General features: G+C 46.1%; 1 protein-coding gene across 1 annotated transcript in view; it reads right to left on the minus strand.

Moving 5' to 3' along the window:
• Insc (INSC spindle orientation adaptor protein) overlaps nucleotides 1-18,739 on the minus strand; it is a 110,639-nt gene that overhangs the window by 59,144 nt on the left and 32,756 nt on the right. The window contains 3 exon segments of the mRNA XM_028875887.2: nucleotides 733-856; nucleotides 2,570-2,622; nucleotides 3,532-3,877. Coding sequence (XP_028731720.1) covers nucleotides 733-856; nucleotides 2,570-2,622; nucleotides 3,532-3,877 — 523 coding nt within the window.

Here is an 18,739-nt window from a genome sequence, read left to right on the forward strand (position 1 = left end):
CTGAACTATAAATAACATGTAAATAGCTTTCCTAATGAAAACCTTACGGAGCCTGCTGTGTTGGGAGGGCTTCTAGAATACCAAAGTAGGGAGGGGGAAATGACGCAGATTTAACCCATAGCCCTCCCACCTGCTCGTCATTTCTTCTTACTTTTCTTCTTGAAAAAGTTGCACCTCACAGATGAAATAGAGAGCAAGGGAAGTCAAAAGCCTTGGCATACACTCTGTTGTGAACCAGTCTGATACATCTGCCAGACTACAGAGTGCACCACACCCTCTTTCTACAATTAAGCATGAGCCTGCCTAGAAGCAAAGGATGGCCTTTCTAGAGTCTTCTCTGTGGCCAAGACTTCAAAAACTGCTTGCCTCCTGCAGGTAGCTTAAGTTCTTCAAGATAATAAGGGCCCCTGTGTGCTGTGAATAATAGCTCAACAGAAAAGATTCAGGGCACTAGGAACAGTACTGAAAGATACACCAAGCCCTGACACCACCTTGTGTAACATGGCTAAATCTTTCCTCTCTGACATCTGGAAACTATAGAGCTGGGTTAGATAGTCTGGAAACCACAGCTGAGTCCTGTCAGCCTCCACACAGATGCTGGCATGGGCATTGGTGGTCTGAAGAGGATGTCTCTGAAGAAAGGCCATTTTGGATTTTTTCAGCCTGGCTGAGTCATCGGTGTTCCCTCCCTGGTGACCCCACAATGTCCTCTGTCTCCCAATCCACACTGACCTGCACTTCCCGGGTCAGAGCCAGCTCCAGTAGCTGGCCAAAGTGCTGGCCCAGCATGCTCAGGGTCTCACTCACGCAGGCCTTCATTGACTTCAGAACATGCTCATTTTCCACCTGGAGGCACCTGGGAGGAAGAACCACAGAGTGGGCCACCAGAAGGGGTACTTGGTTGGACCACAGCTGTGTCTAGGATAAACCTGGACTTGCTCAAGGCATGGTGTGTGGAAAGAATGGACTAGAGGGAAGACACCAGTTCCAAGAGAATCAGAGATGGAATCTGCCAGCTTGATTCATCCCCTGGCCTCTTGCTATCTAGAGAAGTGCTGGAGTCATCACATTCCCGGCTGTTGGGAAGTGCTATCACCAGAAAGGGGCAAAGTCAGTTCTCTAGGTTCTCTCTGGGAGAGTGGGCTACCAATATGGCCAAGTCATCTGGTCTCAGTGGTGTCTGAGGTGGAGGGGCAGTAAGCTTTGGAGAAGGTAGCTAGAGCATGAGGCACCGTTAGTGTTCTCACTATAGCTTGTAAGAAGTGCTACCTTTGCATAAACCAGATAAAAATGATGGCAGAACCAACAGACATGTTAACATGGAAGGGGGAAGTTTGAGGGATCCCACGGCTAGACAAGGAACTACAGGCAATGAACGACTGTTGGAGAAGAATTGGCCTCTTCCAGGGATAAGCTTCTTATTGGTTGTCCAATCCAGAGTGGTAGCCTTGAAACAACATACACACCACCAACAAAAATGGACTCAGAAAATTGTATTTATATACATTTGTGCCCATACATACATACATATATACACATATAATCAAAATAAAATATACTATTAAGTTGAGAGTGGGGGTCATGAGAGGCATTGAGGGGTGAAAGGGATGTGGAACGTGATATGGTTCTATTTCAGTTTAAAACTTATTTTTAACAAGAAAGAAAAACAGAAGGATTGCTGCCACAATATGAAAAAAAATAGAAGAAGAAGCTGCCTCAAAAATGTCCTTCCAGACAGGAAAAGTAGAAGGGATTAGATTGACATTCACCCCATGGCATGAGAATATTCTGCCCAGAAAAGGGAAAGACTCTCCAGCTTCCCACAGATGCCAAAATCCAGGTTTGAGGCATGAAAGGTAAAGGAACATGTAAACACACACTCAGAGTGTGTCCATATGAAGCTGAATGTGTATGTGTGCATCTGAGTGTGAGCTCATATATGTTTATGGTATGATATAGGGGCAAGAGGCTGTGGGCAGATTTCTATGATCTTATGAGTGTGTGTTTATATGTCTGTGTGTGAGTGAGTGTGTGTCTGTGAACATCTCTGTCTCTGTGCATATGTGTAGAAGTGTGAGTTCAGCTTCACCTTGATTGGGATCTTGCCTTCACTCTGCAGACCAAGGGCGTTCTCCAAACATGAAGGAAACCTTTTCCATTACCAGCTTATCCCAAACAGCTTTCCACTAATACCCAAGGCTCTCTTCTAACTGTCCCTTTACCTAGGCTCTGAATATGGGACAAAAAAACCTCATGGGAATCTTTTATTAATTTATTTTACTTTTTTGGTTCTACTATGCAGGCCTTCCTGGCCTGGAACTCACTAGGTAAACCATACTGGACTTGGAGCAATCCTCCTGCTTCAGCCTTCTCAGTGTTGCAATTACAGACATGTATCACTACACTGACTTTTCAAGATAATCTTTTGACGTTTCTGAGAATGCCAAGAAAAAGAAACTCCTGCCTACCACCAGCTAGTGCAAGCTCCTGACCTCCAGAGAAGATATTAGTCCCCCCACCCCCGAGCCAGGAGGCCAGCTGGCCAAGCAGAGTACCCAGGTGCACTTACCTCTCTGTGACTGCCGAGAGCTCAGAACATTTATCCATGAGCAGCTTCTCTGCCTGTAATCAGAAAAGGTCCATGTCATTTCACTGAGGGCCAGCAGCCATGCTGGGCACTCTGGGGCCTGAAAGTAAAGGGGGAAACAGGCACAGAAACCAGAATGCACTGTGACCTGGGACATGAGTAGCCAAAGAAGCCAAGGTCAGACACATTGAGAGAGTAAGAAGAGGAAGCATACAATTAGTTACACTGTGAGCTCTGAGAAGCCTCAGGGAGGAAGAGGCATTTAAGCTGGGTCCAAAGGATGAACCAACACTCACTGCCTGGGCAGTGAAGGAAGGAGAAATTTAAGGTGAAAGATGAAGAAAGAAAGAAGAGAGAGAAATCACGATGGGGGGTGGGGTCCCTGAGGTTCAGGGGTTCATTTTTGGACTGTGGGAAGATTTGAATGCATTTTGGAATCAGAAAAGCTGGGTCTGAACCTCCTTCACATCATCCCCTGCTTAACATGGGGCAAGTGACTCAGCCTTTGAATGTCTATACCCTCAACCATAAAATGGGCACGATAATCCTAATCTTTTCAGTCAGCTGCATGACAGGCTTTACATGTAATAACTCAATCATCCTCATGGAATAAATATTGCTGGACTCACTGAACGCACTAGGACGTAGTGGAGTCAAGTGACTTGCAAAGTCACATAATGCAGACTGATAACTGAAGCCACGCAGCCTGTACTAAAGCTCTTTCTGCTTGCAGTGGGTGTGCAGGTTAAATAAGATATTTGTGGAAAGGAAATGCCTGTCACGATGCCTTGCACAAGCATATAGTCATTAAATGTTCTCACTATCTTTCTCTCCTTTATTAGAAAATGGGAGAGCCCTAGCCAGGAAAGGTTCAGACTCCAGAATACAGGAAGGCATGCCCACACCCAGCACCTACGAGCCCTAGCCTGGCATGACTGACTGACCTGGCCCATTTCCTGGGAGGAGGTCCTGCTGATGGTGCTGTATTCGCTGACCATGGAGCGTGCATGGCATGTCAGACGCACACTCATGCTGTGCACACGTGCCCAGCGGTCCTGGGCCAGCTTCTGCCCGATCCTGCGAAGCTCTGTGCTGATGACCCAGCCCCGTTTCAGGAGCAGCTGTAGTGGATCTCCTGGGCCAGGACCACCTGCTAGGATAAGGTCACCTTGTGTGTCTTCCTCCAAGCTGATGGGCTTTGCCTGCAAGACGCACATGCACTCACACTCGGTCATGAGCTTCAGATCCTCCATCCAGCGCTGGACCGAGTCCACCTGCATGAAGTGTAGCCTGCAACCAGGGAACAGTGGCAGGTGACTGCCAACACTCTACCTCCCCAGAGAGCTCCCTTCCCAGGCCACCGATGTTCGCCGAGCATCTATCTAGTTTAAGCTCAGCACTGTTGCTCCAGTTCTCCCCACAATTTCTCATTATCGCCATGCCACAGATAATAATTTACTCAGTGACTTAAGACATTAGCGAAACACTGAATACATGAATTCATTGTATGTAGCATCACGTGGCTGTCAGGTACTGTGAGGAAATGAACACAAGAACTCTGGGGAGCTTAAAGGAAGAAGAGGAGCGAGGAGTGAGAAGACAGCAGCAGAACTCACCACCACCACCCCAAGTACAACAGAACAGCTGATTACACACTCAACAGGCCGTGTGTGGACCGTGTGTAAGCAGGGCACTGGGATTCACTACTCACAGCTTCTAGCGAGGAAGCCAGTGGGACTAGACACCTCATGTCCCTATTGCTGTGCCCCCACGATGAGCTGAATCCTCTCAAATCATAAGCCAAAGTGAACTCTTCCATGTTACTTCTGTCGGGTATTTGGTCGCAACAATTAGTTAGATGTAACTAATATACCCCCCGGGCACAATGAGAAAGCTTTGGCACAAAGCTGAATTAATCCAATCCCCCTCCTATGCTGCCAAATTAAGCCAAGAATCACAGCAACTGGAGTGGTTGTCCACACATCAGTCATGCCAATGGTGGAACTTAGCCTATGCAGGAGAAACTCCAGGACCACTGGGGTCCAAGAGTTATGTCTGTTGCCAGTTAGCTACAGAACCCTGTCTGAAACACGCAAGAACACAAATATTTAAGATGATTTTAGTCAGCAGCTTCCCATAGAGTAAAGGTCTTCTGGGAGTTGAAAGGACGATGAGTCTCTCCCTTCAGATAGATCAAGGCAAGGTGTTCTCAGAGGGACGAAGGTAGGGTAGGATACTGTTTGGACTCATCAAGGCAGAGAAAGTATGCTTGAGGTATGACAGTCAAAGGTATAATGAGTCAGTTCCTTGGGTTTGATTTGTCCATTTGGAAGAGGAGAAACAGTGAGGAGACAGAAGGCCAGAAACCTGACCCTGAGGGCAGGGTTCAGACATTCGTGCTAAAAGCCCTGACATGCTATTGAAGGGTGATGGGGCAGGACAGCAGAGGTGGAGACTGGAGAAGACAGAAGATAGGAAAATCACAGTGTTCAGGACCATGTGCCAGGGCCAGCTCTTCGTATACCTCCTTGAGAATGAATGTGAGCACTGGATCTTCTGAGTGGACACACTCTTATCCCTGGCTGGCAGGGGTATGTTAGCTAGCTTTCTGTGACTGGGACAAAGCATTCAAGGAGACTCATGAGGAAGAAAGGACTGTTTTTGCTCATGGTTTCAGAGCTTTCAGTCCATGGTTACTCTGTCCCATGCATGACTGTGGTGAGATACAAATGCCTGTTTCAAGGCCCATGCCTCAACAACCTCACTTCCTTTCACTACCTTCTATTATTCTTCTCAACATCATCCCCAGCTGGGAACCAAGTGTTCAACAAAGGAACCTTTGGAGAGCATCTAGGAACCAAATCACAGCAAGTATCAGACTTAGAGACACAGCGAAAGAACATCCTGCATGCATGGAAACAAAGATGTCCAGAATTCGTCTAGTAAGAACACTGCACAGGAAACAAGGCAGTGAAGTACTGCATGCTTGAGATAGAAGAATCAGAAGTTCATGGTCATCTTCAGCTGTGTTCACGGCCAGATGAGACTACATAAGGCTGTCTAAAGGGGAGTAAGTGATAAAGACTAACAAAGCTAGTTGAACAAGAGAATAATGGAATAAAGGAAGAGTATGGGTGGAGGGGCCCCTTGTACATCCAGAAGAAAGTACAAGTTACAGATAAAGAATAGAAATTTATGTTAACATTAGATTTTTTTTTTTGGTGTTTTGAGACAGGGTTTCTCTGTGTAGCTTTGTGCCTTTCCTGGAACTCACTCTGTAGCCCAGGCTGGCCTTGAACTCACAGAGATCTGCCTGCCTCTGCCTCCCAAGTGCTGGAATTAAAGGTGTGCACCACCACTGCCCGGCAACACTAGGTATTTTTAGATCAACATCTTATTCTAAAGTAGTCACAATGAAATGCTCAAGGAAATGAGCTGAGAGCCAAGCCATTGAGGACTTTTCTACTCAGCCAAAGTGACTCAAATAGAAGACAAAGGGGAATCCTGAGCTTCAGTAGAAAAAGTGTTCTTGGAGAACAGTCCTTCAAGAATGGTTAGGAAAGAGGGCTAGAGAAATGGCTCAGTGGTTGAAAGCTCTGACTCCTCTGGCAGAGGACCCAGGTTCCCTTCCTAGGATCCACATGGCAGTGCACAGCCACCTGTAACACAGTTCCAGGGACCTGAGATCCTCTGCTGACCTCCATGGGAACTGTGCAAGCATGTGGGGCACATACATTCACGCAGGCAAAACACTCGCACATACTGAATAAATCAATAATTTTTAAATGGTTAAGGAAGGGCTGGGGGCATACTTTTATAGCAGAGTGCTTGCCTACCATGCTCAAGGCCCTGTGTTCAAGCCTCAGCATGGATGCAAAGACTATGAAGAAGATAAAATCATGAAGACTTTGACACTGGCTCATTGGTGTAATGAATGAGAGGACATCAAAGACTAGACCCTGGTCTGTGACTGCGTAGCAGAATGGGTGCCAAAAGGGGCTTGGAAGTGGATGATGAGCTCTGATTGAGACAGACAGACAGACTCCTAACAGACTTTCCATTTCTGCTTTCTCAAGATCTCTCATCGCCCTCCATGGATCTTCAATCCACACATGCAGATGTGTGTCCCACGTGTCCTCACAGAGCCCGTCTGAACGTTCATTTTCCTATTTAACCACCATTTACATAGTGCCCATGATGTGCCAGGAAGTGGGATAAAGCAGCAAACGAAACAACCAACATCCGTCCCTTTATGGAGGGCACATGATAGGCCAGAAAACAAATGATAAAAACAGAATAAATGAGAACTGTGTTGTGTTTAACTGATCTTTCTACTAAAAGGGTGAGGCAGAATCAGGGAGCTCAAGAATGCTCCTGTGAAGCCAGGAGGTCAAGGACAAGGGAAGGCTCATGCAATCAACTAACCTGGGGTCATAGGAGCTTGCAAAGACTGAACCAACAACCACGGAACCTGCATGAGACTGACCTAGACATTCTGCATATATGTTATAGTTGTGTAACTTGGCCCTCTTGTGGGACTCAGGAATAGGAGTTGTCTCTGACTTTTACTGGCTTTTGGGACCCTACTTCTCATACTGGGTCACCTTTCTCAGCCTTAATACAAGGCGAGGTGCTTAGTCTTACTGCAACTTGAAATACCATGGTTTATTAATCCTCATAGGTGACCTGCCCTTTCCTGGATGGCAACAGAAGAGGAGGGAGCTGGAGGGTGGCATGTAGTAATGGGGGAGAGGGACTTGGAGGGCAGAGTAGGGAATGAGGCTGTGGCTGGGATATAAAATAAACAGATGAATATAAAAAAAATTTAAAAATGTTCCTGTGAGACACAAGAAAGTCATTGCCATTTTAAATAAGTGTAAAATGTAAATCAGGAGCAAACTCTCCCAGGAAGCAGGAACATGATAAAATATTGAAACTAAGTGTTCACGACAGAGGAAAGGGCCCAGGCAAAGGCCCCAGAAGGAAACTACTGGGGAGACAGGGTAGCTATAGTGGAGAGTATGGAAGAAAGATGAGTGGAAAGTGAGCTCAGAAAAGACTGGCTAGCACATCAGTGGCTTCCCAGGCAATATAAACACTGTGGATTTTGCTCTGAGTAATAGAATGCTTCCTGGATCCCCCAAGGACTATCATCACAAGTGTCATTGGGACCACCCAGCCCATGTGCCTCTCTATAACCCAAATGATCCAATGAAGAAAACTAACTCTCTGTCTCTCCCCTTTTCTGCCTCCCAGCCCTCCCTCTCATCAAAACAAGGATAGATTAATTTAGAAAGACCTAACCTCTGTGGTACAAAACTATACACTGTTTACTAGGCAGCCAATTTAAACGATAATAATTTATGCAATGAGTATAAATAATTGACATTGTGGTTGGGGTTTTAACTTCCAACCCTCTGCTCCAGGCACCAGTAGGGTTAGAAAACGCCTCCGCTTGATGTTGCTTAAGTTTTCCACTGTGTTCGTCACTCGGCCTCTGCTCTTCCTGAGAGTCCCACACTGAGTGGCACCAGCGTGAGTCTTTCCAGGCACTGGGGCAGACAAGTCTCTAGTTCTGCATTGCTATCCACACCTAGTTACCAGGTTAGCTGAGTGCCTTCACCACTCTGCATTGCTCAGACCGCATGATTGCCCACTCACCATGAGTGCTTCTGTGCACTGCTAGAAATATTAGCGAGCTCTTCTTTACCTCAGAAGACTGTACAAATTCCCTCCGTCCACCCAGGATGTGGCAAATGGCCTCTGTGCCCTCTGATCCTCCATGTTCTCACCTGTCTCTATGCACTGACCTTCTTCCCCAAGCTAAGATTTTACCCCAACATTAACCAAAAATTCCCATGTTTATTATTCATCCTGCCCACTTAATATTTCCCTTCTATGCCCCATGCCATTTTCTTTTTTATTAAAATGCTTGGCATAACAGTACAAGATTGGAGCCTACATCCCGGATAACTCCAGGAGTCCTGACAAAGGGGAGTGGTACCCATCAGCAACCTGGGTGCAAAAGACAAAGCGATCTGTGCAGTCATTCTATAGTCTACATTACTCTCTCAAGAAATAAGCAACTTTGAGGGTATCTTACTTTTCCCCACTTTTTTGTAAAACCTAACATGGTTTTCAACAAAACAGTTTCTAAGAGAAACTATTTATTACATCCCATGATAATTAATAATAAATACCAATCAACTTGACAGAATGTAAAATCACCCAGAAGAAACAAACCTCTGGACTTATCTATGAGGAATTTTCTAGATCAGCTTAATTGAGACAGGAAAAGTTACCCTAACTGAAGGTAGCACCATTCTAGGGACTGAAGTCCCAGAATAGATACAAAGGAGAAAGCAAGCTGACTGCCATCGTTCACCTCTCTCTGCTTCTTGACTGCTGACATAATGTGACCCCTGCCTCACATCCCTGCAAACATCATGTGACCAGCTGCCTCAAGCCCCTCCTGCCATGGCTTCCAGACCATGGTGGACTGTATCCCAAACTATGAGCTTAAGTGACTTCCTTTGCTCAGACACTTTCGTCAGGATTTTGTCACAGTGATTAGAAATGTGGTCATGCAAATACCGTCTGCATACGGAGCACATGGGATCCTGACCTGTACTCATAGACACGCCTTATCAAGAATCCTCACTCAAAGAGGGTCCTACAGTGGGAATTGGGTCCAGGTCAGGAGACTCATTATTCTGCTTCGCAATATGAACCAGGCACCTGAGCCCAGTACAAGGAGCTAGCACACGCCTTTGTCAGTTGCCCCTCTCTAATGACTCGTAGTTCTCCCTTGCTAACTCTGGCATTCTAAATACTCCCTGCCTTTCATTAATTCCTTCATGATTTATTATTTTTAGCAATTACTTGCTTATTGCATCTGTGAGCACTCACATGCACACATGTGGAACTCAGAGGACGACAGCAGCAATCAGTTTTCTCCTGCTACCATGTGAGTCCCAAGGATCAAACTCAGATAGTAAGCCTGACAGCAAGCACCTTCCCCACGGAACTATCTCTGCAGCCTGTGACTTATCTTTAACCTCTGTGAGGGGTGTGCATGTGTGCGTGCGTGCGTGCGTGCGTGCGTGCTGCCTCTGTACATGTCTGACAGTCGGTGTGATGATGTCAACAGGAGGAGACCTGACTAAGAGCCACGGCCTACACTGTCCTCCACGACCCCGTCTTAGTGTCTCTGAGCTCTTGTGCTCTGGGCCTCAGTTCACTCACCTACACCTTCCCCTTCATTTCCAGTTACTGTCTCCAAGTCCTTCCAATCTCTCAACCCTGACCTCTTGCCCACACCTTCTCCTCGTGTGCTGACTCATCTCTGAGGAAGCCTCCTGGATGAGTTCATGTCTCACATGATGCTCCACATGTCTGCACGTTCTATAGAGTCCACTCTCAAGCACCAGTGTCAACTGTTTAAATCCTTGTAAGAGTTTCCTATCATCCTCCTCAGCATGTAAATATCAAATTAGCACATCCCTGAATTGTATTAGAATTCCTGACTTTAAAATTGCTGTTTGAGTTCTTAATTTTAGTTTTATAGATCATCGTTAATTTTGGCTTGGAATTCAGATGGAATTTCTAACAATTTCTGAAATGGCACATATATACTTCTGCTACTTTGTACTATGTATTTATATGAACAGAATTCTTAGTACTAGCAATGATAAAATTAATTAATTATAAAGTCAAAGTATTAATCAACTCAAAAACATAGACATTGCCCTACGTTCTGCAGTGTCAGTCAGCTAAGATTTACTTCTTTATGCAAAAAGAAACATATCCAATCTCTTTAGCATGCAGATATGCTTTTATACCTGATAAAACTATATATACAAAGAGTTGCTTTGAGATAAATTTATTCCTGATTTATTACTAATAAATATTTGATTGTATATACCTAGTGTATATGCCTATACACTTGGGGTCATGTAAACATTTTTTGGGTAAAAGGGGTCATAGTAGATAAAAGAAGTCTAGGGCTGACCCCTAGCAGGCTGACCCCAAACAGGTCCAGCCTATGTCTGTCTCACCTCTCCTACCTGTACCCCAGCTGCTGGACCTAGCACCCTGAAGCTGTTCTCCATATATACAAATTGAACTTAAATACCTTATGAATGAGAATGGCAAACGCTATAACTTCTAGTCTGTCTGTTTCTTAGGGATATTGGTAATCCAGGGAGAAAAAAACTCCATGGTGATTTAACAGCATGTATTGAGGCAGGCCCTCTGCCGGTCATGGCCTGGCACTTCCCATTATCATCACGCTCAGCTCCCCCATGACCCTGGAAGGGCATCTCTTGCAGATTCGGAAACTGAAGCTTTGTGAGGCTGAATAAACCATCACATGACTCATGAGTAGCAATGCTTGGTGTTGAAGCTTAACACTTCTAGAACACTGTTAGTACATGCTACTTTAAAGAATCTTACAAACGGCTGCTCTCTGTTCCAATGCCATGTTCAGTGTCCTTAGGTAAAGACTACAAATGCATTCACACACACACAGGAACTGGAGTTCAACTGTCCCAGTGCTCAGGTCCACCTTAATGACTGTGCCGTGGAACTCCATGTGAACACTAAACAGGAATGAGCTGTGTCTTCCCTGCTCTTTTCTCTTTCCTGCCTCAAAGGGTTCCTTTTACCAACATGGCCCAGGTAGGAGTCCTCATGGATCTAGCAATCACTGTCCCCAAGTCCTTCCAGTCTCTCAACCCTGACCTCTTGCCCACACCTTCTCCTCATCTGCTGACTCATCTCCTCTGAGGAAGCCTCCTGGATGAGTTCATGTCTCACATGATGCTCCACATGTCTGCACGTTCTATAGAGTCCACTCTCAAGCACCAGTGTCAACTGTTTAAATCCTTGTAAGAGTTTCCTATCATCCTTCTCAGCATGTAAATATCAAATTAGCATATCCCTGAATTGTATTAGAATTCCTGACTTTAAAATAGCTGTTTGAGTTGTTAATTTTAGTTTTATAGATAACAGTGGTCATCCTAAGAGCATTGTACCATTCTATGAAAGGCAAGTAAGAAAATAGGTGCCATCTCTAGAGGAATCCCCTGGCTTCTGAAGCTCTGCTACCATCCAGCCCAGTGAGTGGACCTCATTTCAACTACCATGCAAGCCTCAGGCTCTGACACAAATCCCCTGCCTCCAGCTGTGGGCAGGCTTGAAACATACACAATTCTTCCTTTGAGTTGCATTGGTGGCTCTGTCCTCCAAAACATCCCCAGATGCCACTAGAAGTCGCTCATCATACCAAGTCCCCTAGCCAGGATGGGTGAGGCCCAGGCTACAGGCAGATGTTTTCTAGTATTCACACACACCAGTAAAGACTCCAAAAGCTGAGTGAGAGAAACTCTCAGTCCTAACAAGGCTCATTAACACCTCAGACAGGTGAGGCAGCACCAACAATCAAATCCAAATCCAGAAGTAATCCTAACTGTAGCCAACGTGCTGAAATCCAGCAAGGAGCCAACTGGGATTCTGAGCCCCTCTCTACAGTTCCTCCTTTCATCCTGCCACAGCACGATGAGAGAAGGACTATTATTACTTCCAGATGAGGGAACTTCTGCCAGGAGAGAGCACAGGGTAAGTACACGGTAGAGAGCCATTACTCAAGCCCAGGCCTCCAGGGCCCAAAATCTTAGCTTCACTAAACACCGGCTGTCATCAAGAAACTGTGAAACAGTAGCCCCGATCACAGAAGATGGAGCCTGCCTGACCTTGCCTGGGAATATTTACACAAAGGAAATGGCATTTACTCTGTCCTCGGGGAAGAGAAGCTGACCAAAATGACAAGAGTCCGTGGGTTTCTGTGCCGAGGGGGACATGATGTCCAAAGGCCAAAAGGATCGGATTAGTAACACAGCAGGAGCTGGGCACCTAAAGCAGGAGGCCTGTGAGGAGGCCGCGGTAAGGGAAGGGTCTGAAGAGACAGGCTGGTCCTCATCAACGACCTTGAGTGCAGCAAGTTTAGGAATTTGGGTTTAGCTCTGAGTGCATTTGGAGACACTTGGAAGGGCAGTAAAGCAGGGTTAAATACCAGTCCGGAGCTGCCTGAGAGAGAGCGCTGCTGGAGGAGAGAAACCAGAACCTGAACAAAAGTGCCCGGGAGGGAAAGAAGTGGCTGCCCCAGAAGGGAAGGGAGCGAGGGGACATGAGGGAAGGGGAGGAGATCAAAACTGATCCCTGGACGTCAGGTCCCAGTGGCTGAAGCTGTCGTCGTTGGGACAGGAGTCAAAGCCAAGCAGGAGTGAGTTTTCATTTTGTTTGGTTACAGTGCAAGGTACTATATATACTAAGTAGGGTCCATAGGCCACTGCAGAAGGGGGAACTAGGCCCTGTGGACATATGTATCTAAGAGTCCTCAGGGTCTCCTAGGGAAGAGACTAGGCAAGGAAACACATCCCCTCCCCCAGATGCAGTCCCAGTACCAACTAATCCACACCCAGCCTTGGTCACTGTGCCGCCACAGAATGAGCCGCTCTGCTCAATTTCAGAGTCTAGGGACTGGGGCTCATTAAGGTTTGGACTGTGTTAGCACTGAGCATCCCATAATTGTATAGCTTGCCTGGCTCTCTGTCATTAGCTCTCTAAATCTCTAGGCCCCACCTCTCTATTGGATTTGCTGACTGACCCCAACATAAAATATCTAGTTAACCAGGGCAGCTCTGGCTATGTGGTGGGGGATCCTGCTGTCCTTGCCACGCCCTAACTTCTAGTGGTTCAACTGTCCTCAGCCGTGAACTTTAAGCTGCCATCTCACTATGCATGAAATCTGTCCTTTGCAAGTCCAGACGACTGATCCTATTACTCACGCAGAGGAGAATTGAAAATTGAGGTCAAGGCAAAGGGCCTGACAATGAGTCACATTCCCTTCATGGTGGAAAATCACCAGTCAGGAGCCTGTAGGGTCTCTGCTCAAGGAGTCAGAGGGGCCATGGCTGGGACTGGGGTTCAGTTTTTGCCATATCTCTGGTGAACAGGAACCTGAACCTGATGCTCTAAAGACCATTCCTGTGCCTGGGGAGCAGGGAGAGGGTATCTTACAGGGGTGAGGTTCCTGGCAGCTCTGCCAGGACTCTAAAGATCTCCTGTCCCCCACCCATAGTGCTCCTCTATCGCTCTCAGACCGAGGCTTTCCTAGACATCTAGAATGAGGCGACTGAGACCCAAATCTGGATCTGCTGGAGTCTTGCAGACTGCAAACACAACTCCAGATGCAACCACAATCCTCTCCACACACCAGACTCCTGACTAGATGATGCTGTTTAGACTGGAATTATGCAGGGCGGGGTTGGAGAGGGGGAGGGAGTTATAGAACTTCATCTTTAAAAACTCTAGTACTTTAAAAACTCAAGCAATGCACTCCAAAAACATTTCTCCAGGACTGCTCTAGGTCAGAGGGAATAGATTGCCCACCCAACAGTGAAGGATTGCCAGTTAGAGCACCTTTTGGGGTATCAGCTTTCAAGGTGATTTAGTGTTTGGAGATGTCCATTCTACCTTACAGATGTAGAAACAAGGATTCAGGGGTACCATGTTATTTGTCTAAGACCCCACTGCCAACTGTTTTAACAGGTATTCTTGGCACCTGGCTAAGCACTTGACTCAATATCAGTTACTCACTTTAACCCTTGAAGTAGTCCTATGAAGCTACCATCACTGAACTGATTTGGGCAATGTCACACAGAGAAGGCATGGGAACAAACCTCAGAAACTGTGAAACCAGACTCTTGGTCTTCTCTATTATGCTGTACCCTTGGACAGTGTCCAGCCACTCAGCTGATCGTCCAACCCCTAGGACCCAGGGTTAGCTTGTTCCACTATGCAAACCTGTTCTTATCTTGTATAGTGGTGCCGTTGTAAAGCTTGGGGCCATCTACAGCCCACTGTGTGCTGGTTACTTCCCAAACCCTTCACTCACTTCTTGCTGAGAAGCAATGGGGTCTGTAAGACTTCAGAGCTACAGCCGGGCGGTGGTGGCGCACGCCTTTAATCCCAGCACTCGGGAGGCAGAGCCAGGCAGATCTCTGTGAGTTTGAGGCCAGCCTGGTCTCCAAAGTGAGTTCCAGGAAAGGTGCAAAGCCACACCGAGAAACCCTGTCTCAAAAAACCAAAAAAAAAAAAAAAAGACTTCAGAGCCACTCTGCTGGCTTGGTGCCATTATTACAGATCTCTGACGATTCTGTAGCAGAGCAGGGAAGCTGGGGAGATCACACGGACAGTGGTCCTGGAAGAGTAACACTATCAGAGCTCTGAGAGCTTTGGGGTCTCCTCACCTCTTTGCTGCCCTCACCCTATCTTTGCCTCTTGGATTTCCCCCCTTCATTCTTTGAAGTCCACCACTGAGGAAAAGTCTCTAGGGCTGATCTTTGCATACCAAAGGGAATGTGTGGTTGATATATTGTACACCCCAATAAACTTACCTGGGGGTCAGAGAAAAGAACAGCCACTATATTAAACATAGAGGTTAGGCAGTGGTAGCACATGCCTTTAATCCTAGCATTCTGGAGGCAGAGATCCATCTGATCTCTGCGAATTCAAAGCCACACTGGAAACAGCCATGCATCGTGACACACGCCTTTAATCCCAAGAAGTGATGGCAGGAAGCAGAAAGGTATATAAGGCATGAGGACCAGGAACTAGAGCTTGGTTAAGCTTTTAGGCTTTTGAGTAGCAGTGCAGCTGAGATCCATTCGGATGAGGACTCCAGTTTGAGGAAACAGGATCAGCTGAGAAGTTATCAAGGTGAGGTTAGCTGTGGTTTGTTCTGTTTCTCTGATCTCTCAGCTATCACCCCAATACCTGGCTCCCAAGCTTTTTATTTAATAAGACTATTTAGAGATTCATGCTACAGGAATGATATTCCCACCTGGTGGCAGACCTATATACTGGGTCTCCAGCTCCTGGCACCAGTTCCCCATCCCCAGCTTATCCTATTGGTCTTATGTATAGTGTTCTCCAAAACTCTAGAGTAGATAGTTAGTGGAACACCACATCTATTGTTTGCTTGACTCATTTTAATTTATTCGTACTCTAAGTGGTATTTTCATTTCAAAGTCTTCCAAGTCTAGAATTTGGATTCCTCTGTCCCACTCTTTTCCACTTGCTGTGCAAAGGGAGTTCTCTGTAAAGAAATGCTTTTCTATATAAAAGGCACTGAGATATCATGGGCAAAATCTACTGTGCACACTGGGCTAGGTGTTCTAGGATTCTGCAGAGGCGATACCTGTGATGGTTTAAATGAGAATGCCCCCCCACACACACCCCGCACCATAGGCTCAGGTCTTTGAATACTTAGCTCAAGTTGGTGGCTGTTTGTGGAGGCTTAGGAGGTGTGGCCTTGTTGGAGGAAGTATGCCACTGGAGGCAGAATTTAGGGTTTCAAAGTTCTAAGCAATCCCCAGTTGATTCTTTCCCTCCTGCTTGATGTTCAAGCTGTGTGAGGGTCTATCTCTCAGCTTCTAGCTCTAGCCAACAAGTCTGCTCCCTGCTGCCTTGCTGTGTCTGGCATGATCGATCCTAATCCTCTAGAATCACAAGCCCCAAACAAACCCTTCCTTTTAAAAGTTGCCTTGGTCATGGTGTTTTACTTTACAGAAAAGTAACTAAGCCAATACAGAATATGATCTCCATGGGGTGGAACCTTTTATTATGCAGATCTGTTCCTTCCGCCAAGTGTGTGCTATACACGGTGCATGGGACTTAGCAGAGAGTTATGAGAGAAAAAAAAAGGGTGTGTGTGATTAGAGCTAGGGTATCCCTGTAAGTTTCCTGCCCTCAGAGCATGCTCTCAAGTGCAGCAGGATTTGGAAGAGAATAGCTCCAGACAGAAGGAGTATCATGTGCCAAGAAGGAGAGGCATGGGATCATGACTAGGGAAGCGGTGAGCGGTCAAGTATAGCCAGAGGAGGAATAGGGGTGAGTTTGAAATGACTGAGTAAAATTCTGAAGCATACTGGAATGCTTTCACCTGAGGGTTTATCAGCATTATACTCCAAAAAAAACAGGGCAAACCTTTCTTCCTTAGCATACATCCAGCCATATCAAGGAGTTCATACAAACTAAACAGACCTCACCCTCAGAGCTGAAACTAGTATACTCCAAAATTAATATACTCAACACTTTCACCCCAGGTACAAAGCAGTTGCCAAACTTTGCTAAGAATCTCATAGGAGAGCCTGAGGAGGCCTCCTGCTAGTCAATGGAGCTGCTTTCCTTGCCCTGTGGCACTAAAGATCATTTTGTCCACAAAGGGACAAAACCATCTAAAACTTGGCCCTATACTCCTAGAATGTTGAATCTAGAGATGCCTTGGGGGGGGGGTCTGTACCATCTCCCATTCCTAGGATGAAAAACCTCAACCCTGGAGGAGAAGGTTTGTCCAAGGATAGACAGCAAGTTGGTGGCAGGCTGGCCTCTGCCTCCCAACCCATGCTCCCTGCTGCACTGTGCTCTCCCCCCAGAGGTTTGATGAGCAAATTATAGACTTTGTCCCTTCCAGTGAACTTAAAAGCAAAGGCTAAAACTATTTCTGAATCATTCTTCTTTAGATGGAAAAAAAATGTCTCTCTTAACTCTCTGAATCTTTCAACCAACCAAACTTTTGGCTCTCACTCAAGAGTTCTCAAGATAAATAGCTTATCCTTTTCCTCCAAATAACTGTTTTCTCTGAAATAAGAAAAGAAAGGAGGAATGGATGGAATGAGGGACATATAGGGGAGGGAGGGAGAGAGGGAGAGAAGAAAGGAAGTGGGGGAGAGAGGATAGGAGGGAGGGAAGGAGGGATGAAGAAAGACCAGCATGCTGGAGACAGAAGAAAAGTGTCTTAGGGAAAAGAACAAAGTCGCATTGCTAAGCCATGCATGTTTGAGTTAGTTTACTCACTTGAAGCTCCCTAGCAAAGGGCTTGTCTGTTCATTAAATGTCTATGGGGACTTTGGGGGAGGGACATGCACACAAGAGTCTGGTGTGTGTGCCCATGCATGTGAGTGCAGGCGCTAGACCAGGAATCAGTGTCTTCCTTTGTCATTTATTACCTATTGCCTTTAGACAGGGTCTCTCACAGAACTTGAAGAGTGTTGTTTGGATAGGCTGGGCAGCCAGTGAGCTCCTAGGATGTGTCTTTCTCCTCCTGTCCCCCAATTCTGGGGTTACAGGCACCTTGCGACCATGCCTGGATTTTTATGTGTGTGATAAGGATTCCAACCAAGGTCCTCATGCTCACAGAACAAGTGCCCATACCCACTTAGCCATCTCCTCAGGCCGTCAAACATTTGGTAAACATGTATTCATTCAACAACCACTTATTGTGCCCCTATAACATACATTCTAATCATAGCCAGGAGAAGAAATATAAATGAGATACTCATTTAGTTCTTGGGTGCTAACAACATTCATTATGGACTGGATAAAGTGTCATGTCCCAGATTAAGTAAACTCTTAATCTCATTTGATTAAGGGAATAAAAGGAAATTATTTTAAAATCATTTCTTTATCACAGATCCCTGTCATAGAAAATTCCTGGAGGCCAGGTGGGGAAATGAACTTAGGAAATAAAAGTCAGGGAAGAAAGGTTTCCTCAAAAGGGTATCCACTCCCTGCTCTGAGCCTCAGTTTCCCAGGCTTGCATTGGAAGGACGGTTGGTATTGATGACCTCAGAGGAAACTTGCAGCAACAACATTCGATACTTCTGTAACCCCAGTTCCCAGAAGCATATGGGAATTTATATTCAACCTCTTCTTAAAAATAACTACTGAATCACTCCTGTCTGCTTTCTCAAGGTCGCACACCATGTTTCTGTGGATTTCTCTTGGGAAATGGAAGAAGGGAGGGAATTTAATTCTAGCTTTGATTGGTCTGCCTTTTGGCTTAAACAACAGAAAAACATACAATTATCCCATTGACAATTATAGTCTGCACACTTCACCACAGTCACAGAAAATGACCCTCAGCAGCAGAACGGCAGCCAGAGCAGGGAGCACACATGTAAGCCATTACTGACTCAGAGACAGGCTGTCCTGCAATGGCCCCCACTGGGTCTCCACAGTAGGCTGGACAACCAGCAGACCACTTGTCACTAGCTACAGAGGCACCCAGCCCTGGTCATCTCAGACTTC

The sequence above is a fragment of the Peromyscus leucopus genome, chromosome 1 (genome assembly GCF_004664715.2).
Source record: "Peromyscus leucopus breed LL Stock chromosome 1, UCI_PerLeu_2.1, whole genome shotgun sequence".
Classification (NCBI taxonomy): Eukaryota; Metazoa; Chordata; class Mammalia; order Rodentia; family Cricetidae; genus Peromyscus; species Peromyscus leucopus.